The sequence below is a fragment of the Gadus macrocephalus genome, chromosome 19 (genome assembly GCF_031168955.1).
Source record: "Gadus macrocephalus chromosome 19, ASM3116895v1".
Taxonomy (NCBI): domain Eukaryota; kingdom Metazoa; phylum Chordata; class Actinopteri; order Gadiformes; family Gadidae; genus Gadus; species Gadus macrocephalus.
Window position 1 is genome coordinate 16,372,624 of NC_082400.1, and position 7,824 is coordinate 16,380,447.

At 45.2% G+C, this 7,824-nt stretch overlaps 1 protein-coding gene across 2 annotated transcripts; it reads right to left on the reverse strand.

Moving 5' to 3' along the window:
- Positions 1-2,305: 2,305 nt before the first annotated feature.
- On the reverse strand, positions 2,306-7,120 carry lum (lumican). 2 transcript variants are annotated; one of them, XM_060038100.1, is made up of 4 exons: positions 6,470-7,120; positions 6,202-6,273; positions 4,046-4,927; positions 2,306-3,828 (listed from the first exon to the last, which is right to left on the reverse strand). In XM_060038100.1, the coding sequence occupies exons 3-4, from the start codon at positions 4,920-4,922 to the stop codon at positions 3,665-3,667; spliced, it is 1,041 nt and encodes a 346-aa protein (XP_059894083.1). In that variant the 5' UTR covers positions 4,923-4,927; positions 6,202-6,273; positions 6,470-7,120; the 3' UTR covers positions 2,306-3,664. The 2 variants fall into 2 exon arrangements, with proteins under 2 accessions (XP_059894083.1, XP_059894082.1); XM_060038099.1 differs by lacking the exons at positions 6,202-6,273; positions 6,470-7,120 and adding an exon at positions 5,870-6,009.
- Positions 7,121-7,824: the final 704 nt, after the last annotated feature.

Sequence of the window (7,824 nt, forward strand, 5' to 3'; positions counted from 1 at the left end):
TGGGACTTGACCCCATCATGGGGGAAGGTCAGGCCCCCCTAAACCCCTCTCCCTCGGGTTAGTACGAGGGGATTCAGGTCGCGGCCTATTTTTATAGCTTATTTCAAACAAACACACATACAAACGTACACGTGTGTGTGGGTCGGATATACCTGTATGTGTGTGCCTGTGTGTGTGTGTGCCTTGGACCTGTGCTCATGCACATGTGTGAGTGTGTGTGTGTGTGCATGTACACATGTGTGTGTGCGTGCGCTGGTGTTTACGTGCTTGCATGCTACACATTACCACCAGTAAAGTAGATGTTTCCACTACCCCTCACACAAAGCCCGCTCAGCCTGCTTTACTTGACACAAAACACACAGCTGGCCACCACGTTTCATTGCTTTTTTCCCCTCTCCAATCAAATCCACATATTGAAATCACATTTGTCCCACATTCTTTGTAGTTCAATGGCCTGTTTCACTCAATCCATAATATTACTTTCTCGTTTCACCATTTCCCCTTGTCATCCAAAATGACACATGGCCGCTAAAGTGACACATGGCCGCACCTCTGAGTCTCGTCTCTGCTCCTCGGTTGAGCTGTGGGAACCCCGAGGAGTTATGAAGGAGCGTACTGCCTCGACGGAGCAGCGGGAGCCCCTCTTTGGTTTCAAATAATGGAGGAATCCCTCAGGGAGGAAATGGGTCCGATTTGGGTTTAGTATAAAGACGTGTACATCGCTCGTGTAGAAACGGTAAAGGGGAAATTGGTGTTTCAAATCTTTCTCTGAAACTGTTTTACTGGAAATGTATATGCTTCAAGAACAACTCTCCGTGTAACGTAGTCGATAGTGCCCAAATATACTCTGTTTTGACACAAGGCTATTAAATGAATAGCCACATTCACAAATGGACCACATGTCTTATGACCTCTACACAGCTGTGTGTTATTATGGTCTGGCAACCTCTGAGCAAGAGCGCTATTAATGCTAGTGGGCTAATCATCTGCCCCCATTCCCTCTGAATGCTGTCTGCTTTGGGAGACGTTTGAGTCAAGGTAGGAATACCTGCATAATGTACACGTCAGTAGGGCTTAGGACTCTTGTAACTTCTCTGCCACTGTAAAGGAATCACTGTTCTAAAACAAAACACAATTGACGTGTTATGTGTTAGCCTTAAGACCATTGGTTGTAAAGCGTGTGGACTAATAGCCTGTATTGGCATCATTGTCAGCCTGTAGTTGAAGCACTTGATTTGCAGCGAAATGATTTGAGGAAAAAAAAATTCAATATTCTGCCAAACCCTACAACCCTGGGATCCCTTAAGGAAAACTTATCCTTGGCTGCCCCCAAATGCACATTTTAGACGTGATAAAGTGGTTCTTTCTTACAGTATGTCCACAAACAGAAAGGAAAGGAAAGCTGGGGCCTCACACAGGAGGAGCGAGAACCAAGCTCTCTTTGTTCTTAAACATGACACTTCTATTTATACTTCTATATATTTCTTACAATATGGGCAACTCTGCTCATTTCACTCAAACTGACAAGGGAGTATGCGGATGTTGAAATCAGTTATTTTCTCTTTCAATAAGCCGGTATAATTCAGGGTCTAGTTTGGTGCGAGGAGGTACAAGGCTAACAATGAAGCCGATTTGTTGTCGTCGTGCCAAGAGGCTAGCTTAGTCCAGAGACAACTTTAAAGTACATCAATCATTCCTGTTTGGCTAGCTGACTGGTTTGGTTAATCATTTCATGATAATTCAATGGGCTCAGTCCTCATAAGTCATGTCTGTAGATTAGCAAACTTTGGTTATTAGTTACAGATCGAGATCGATGATTTTTGCATGTGGTGGTGACATCAGCTGCAGCTTGTTGGCTTTTTGTGGATCAGCATATAAGTACTGTACTATAAGCGCTATCCTGTTGTGAACAGTTAAGTGCATTCATGTTATAAGGTTCAGTCAGGGTTAGCTGCCAATTGGTTAATGTCAACCCTTCTGTTCTGTCTGACTGTTAGTTAACAATTGTGTTATTTTTTCGTTAAAGTCAGAGGTATTTGAGTGTTGACAGTTGCAGTGAGTTGAGTGTCGCAGCATATTATGCGTATTTGTCTTGTATCTTTTTTTGTAAAAATTATCATATGTACACTATTCCTTTACCTATGCCCTAAAATGTATGACTGATTAATGGCAGGGATTTGTTTTGGTCTTAGTAAGCTATTTTATTAATAATAATATTGGCTGATTTTAGGCATTCCCCACAAAACAGTCAAAAACAGCAACATGTGTTTTGTCAGTGTGCTTAAAAATCCGATCCCATTCAATGTATGTTGGAAATTGTATTCAGTTTATTTCACTGCATCATTTATACTCATAGTAAATTCACCAGCAGTTACTGAGCCAAACCAAACAAAAATGTATGAACTGTAAAAAAATAAAATAAAAATACCAAACAGTGAAATGATGTTAATTAGCTAATAATATTGCTATGTCATGTCGGTTTCAGTATATGGCAATGTCATCCAATTGTAGATACATTGCTCAGGACTATCAGGCATCCAACATGTCACACAATCAAGGTAACAATGCAAGCATTTTAACTGCAAAAGCGGGAGTTTATTATCATAAAGGTGGAATGCATGCAAATAATGCAAACTAATACAAATGAGCAAAAGGCATAATATGGTTCAGATATTATGTGATTATGTGTAAATATTTGCTCCAAATTATCCTGAACACCCTTATTGTCTGAAGTGTTTCACATGGAGCTTATATTTAAGTCATTACATTTTTTTATTCTAAATATCAGTGTTTTTTTGCTGCGGATAATACAGTTTTAAATAATCAAGTTATTGATTATTTAATGTTATTGTAGATAGGATATTCACAAGTACTTTCCATTTATAGTCCTCACTGTTATGAATTGCAAGAGGGTGTCACCAATAAAACAATAAAGATTAACTTGTGATTTTAAACAAACTTACTTAACTATTGAACTTGCAAATATCACTAAATTCAAAGCTACGAAAGATTAAAATATCTGTTTCATAAAGCCTGAACACCATCAGTTGCAGACACTGAGTTTTTAGGCAGCAAAAAAAATAGACATTTGGATACATGATATAAAAAAAAGGATTTTATAAAATGTCAGTCATTATATTTCTCCTATTTGCCATTATAAGCCTTATCTGTAGTACATCACAGACTACATCACTCCCTACCTGCAGGTATTTTACACAACAAGGTATCTAGGGTTGCTACATTAAAAGCATTATGCTAAACATGGGAACACACAAGACAGACAACACATTGTATGATAAAACGATAAATACAGACTGCTTATTTCAGCCACTGCATAATTCATTCTATCTGTATACATCTAGGTATACTTAAGACAAAATGTGCACATTTGGAATGTTTGAAGTGTGTTTTCTTTTTGGTGGAATGTCTTGAAGTAACCTATTCATCTAATTCTTTAAACTTGAATTGTGTATATTTTTTGATGGTTATCACTTTTAGGCCTAGCGATTCCTTAGGAAGCTGAATATAAGGGTTGACCTCATTATTATCAGTTCAGTTCCTTACACAACCTCTATTAATGAAACACCCCCCCCCCAGGGGCCCTGTTGTCTGAGCTCTTTTGACGTTTCATTTTAATGGCGGGCATGGACCGATCTCGAGGTCTTTAGCTGTTTTCGTTGAACATGATTTCTGAGGCCTCGCGCAGGCAGTTGACCGTCTCCATCGGCATGCTGGCCTGTGTGAGGTTGTTGCCGTCCAGACGCAGGTGCTTCAGGTGGGAGTAGTTGACAGGCCCCACGTACTTGCAGAAGCTCATGAGGTCGAACTCTACAGAAAGGAAACACAGACAAATGCATCGTATTGTTACTGACCCAAAAAAGGGACGACCGATTGCTCTACCTGTCAATCCATTTCCAACTCGATTAGAACCGCAAAATGTCGTCCCAACATGCAATTCAAGAGACAACGGTACTCTAACACCATGTCTTGACACAACAGCAAAACCACAAAAGCACTGGATGAGAAGTTATGAGGCCGTCCTTACTGCTGATCTCGTTGGCCTGGAGGTACAGCTGCTGCAGCTGCTCATTGATCTCGGGGATGGACTGCAGCTTGTTGAAGGACAGATCCAGCTCGACCAGGGTGGAGACGTTGAACGCCCCGGCGGGGATGCCCGAGTCCACCAGCTTGTTGTGGGAGATCCTCAGGTACTTCAGCCCCGGCAGCTTGTTGAGGTAGCCGCCGGCCACGCTGTCGATGTCGTTGTAGTCGGCGTACAGGATCTCCAGCGAGTTGGGGATGCCTGTGGGTAGCTTCTTCAGCTTGTTGTGGCTCACGTCCAGCGACAGCAGCCTCTTGGCGCCCTTGAAGGCGCCCGACACGGCCTCGGAGGTCAGCTCGTTGTGCTGCAGGTTCACCGAGGTCAGGTTCTCCTTGTTGTTGAGCTGGCCGGACGGGAACTTGGTGAGCTTGTTGTTCATGATCTTGAGCTCCTCCAGCGCCTTGGAGGAGGGGATGATGGGCTCCGTCAACTGGTTGTCGCTGAGGAACAGCTTCTCCAGGGCACTCAGCTTGTCGATGGTGCCCTTGGCCACCTTGCTGTTGGTGAGCAGGTTGTTGTCCATGATCAGCCAGCGGAGCTCGGCGGTCACGTTGTCCAACACGCCCGCCTTGATCTCGTCGATCTGGTTGTTCTGCAGGTACAGGTACTTGATGCCCGTGGGAACCACGGGGAAGCTCTTTAGCTTGCGGCTGTCACAGTACATGGCTGTGGGGAAGCCGATGGGGCAGTCGCACTCAACGTGGCAGTTCGGTCCGGACGGCCCCAGCATGTTGACAGGCCGGTAGTCATAATCGTCGTACTGGCACAAGGCCACGCTCAGCAGCACGGCCAGTAGCAAGGGCACACGGAGAGAAGACATGGCCTCTAGGGGGACGGTGGGATCGGTGAGCAAGAGAGGGGTGGGAGTGGGTGACAGAGCAGAAAAACAAGCTTGTTAGCATTGAAGGCGTCCATGGGAAAATAAATAAATTCACGTTGTGTATAAATGTGATCAAACGTTGGATGTACACTCGTTTTTTCGAGTTTCAAAACAGTTCAACTGCTCAATGATGAAATAGTCAGACGAGCAACAAAAAAACAACGGAGGTAGACACATCATTGTCAACCACAGCTGAAATACTGTCCTCCACCGCACACACACACAAACACACAAACACACAAACACACAAACACACACCCACACACATACACACACACACACACACACACACACACACAGACACACACGCACACACACACGCACACACACACACACACACACACACACACACACACACACACACACACACACATGCACACACACAGTCGAACTAGCCACTCCATTGACCACTCCCCCAGACCAAACTGGAAAAAACTGCTTCGTACACAAGGGAACCAAATATTTTGTAATATATATGGAATTTCTGTGGCATGGCATGCATCATACACGATGAACCCTAATGCGCACCCCATTCCTCACTTCATGAACCTGATAAAAATGTAGAGCATGAGTTAGCAATTACCCTGGTAATTCACAACAGATGTGTCAAGCATTTTTGTTCTGTTAAAGCATTGGCTGAGGAAATCAACTGTAGCCCTTTGTCAGCAAAGCATCTGGCAAACTCAAAGGCTTATATTACTCACTTGCAAGCACTTTCAACCAAAGCTACAACACTTTATAATGCAAATATGGGCTATATTGTGGAGCCTTGCAGAAATGAGGCTGGATCTTAGGGCCAACTTGCAAAGCTTCACAGATCCCAGACTCATCAGTCACTCATGCAAAATATCCCTATGCAAAAACAAAAACAAACACAGAAGACATACCCATCTACAAGTGTTGCTACAAAAAACCTATCACGCATGCGACTGCGATTATCCACGGTTATTTTCCAAATCGGCAGGTTCAAGCATGCCTTTGCAATCTGTCTCAGTTGCTGTTCAGGGTTCCTGCTGCTGTCTGTCCCCTGGCAGAACCAGCGAACACGGACACCTCTGCATACCCATCCCTGCCCTGGGACCCTCGACAGAGGCAGTGGCCAACGAATACATCCTCCTCCCACACTATGACCCAGAATGCCCAACCAAACCAAGCGAAACAATCCAGATGAATAATCAAACAGGAAACCCCAAATCCTCCCCAACATGCGCAGGCTTACCTGAGGTCGTCGCTCCTTATGCGTGGAGGAGATGGAGGGCAGGTAGTGTGGTGTTCAAACAGTAGGCAGTCTCTGGAGGAAAGGAGAGGGAGCGAAGGAGAGAAGGGGAGGAGAGAGAAGGAGAGAGAGAGAGAGAGAGGGAAGGGGAGGCAGATGGAGAGACATAGACAGAAAGAGAGAGAGAGAGAGAGAGAGAGAGAGAAAAGGGGGGTAGTGAGAATTGGAGGGGAGGTTTTTCCGTGCAGCCTAAATCCTCATCATCACTTACCGTAAGTCGAGGATGTCTTGGACAAGAATGAGAAATGTCAGATCCTGGGGTGGTGGTGTGGCAGGCCGGGGACAGGTGCAGTGTTGCACTCTGGGATATTGGAAATCTGTCCCTGTTAGTGGACATGACAAGAGTCCGCTATGAAGGCTTGACAGCCTTTATAGACTACCACTGACCACCTCACAACTCTACCTTATTCCCCACAAACATTCCTCCCTCTTGTGTAAACGCACCTAAACAACCATGGTGATTCACGACCACAATCACCAAAACAACTGAAAGGCTTCTGCTTGTCGAAAGAGGCAAGAGGCTGAAAAATCTGATGAGTACGTGGAAAACGTTGAAACAATATCTGCACTCTTTTTATTGTGGCCCCCAGATGCTGCAGTTATTATGCGGGGAACTGTTTGGCGTACAAAATGAGGCCTTGGAAAGTTTGACGAAAACGATTCAGCAACGGAGCCAGGGAAAAGTTGCATAACACCCCAGGCTCGCTCGCTCTTCTTCCTCTTTGGATTCTCTATACTTCAATCTTCTTCTCTCTTTCTTTTTTCTTCCCCTCCTTATCGCTTCTGCCAGCACAATAGGAATGGAAAATTAACAGATGCATGTCCAATGCATCCCATATGTCGGCACAGTAGATCCTTTCAACTCCAGTCAGAAACGGTTCTAACACGACCGACCACAAGCCCCCCCCCCCCTGTAGCTCATCCAAGACCCCCAAGACCCACCCGACCCCCCTACCGACCCGATCCCCCTAATGACCCGACCCCCCCACCGACCCAACAACCCAACCCACCCCGGACCCCAGACCCGACAGCGACCCCACCCTCAAACCAACAACACTGGGGAGGGAGGATGAGGGTCGGTGAGGGGAGGAGGTGGTCGACGGCCATGAGGGTCGGTGAGGGGATGAGGTGGTCGACGGCCAAATGCTCCGTCCTTTGGGTCACCGTCCATCACCATAACAGACAGGGTCAGGAATGTGGGTCTAGACCTGGTGGTCACATTCCTGGTGGCTCTGCTGCTTTCTGTTGGACGCCGACAGAAGTGTGGAGGCCTTCATCTTCTTGAAGACCAACATGTATAAACCCTCTCATCAAGGCTCATAAAAGCTTTATGAGCATTTCATGAGGCATAAAAGCTGGCCTGATTTACAATCCTTATTTTATGGATCTGATACCTAATGGCGTAACTATTTATCTGTCCCTCTCATATCACTATGTCTGTCTGGCTGGCTATCTATCGTAGTTCTGATACACAAAAATGTACATCACATGGTACAATGTTTGCTTTAAGCAGTTGGCTCCTGTCACACCATTAAGTCTAAGGCAGGCAACTTGGAGAAACAAGCC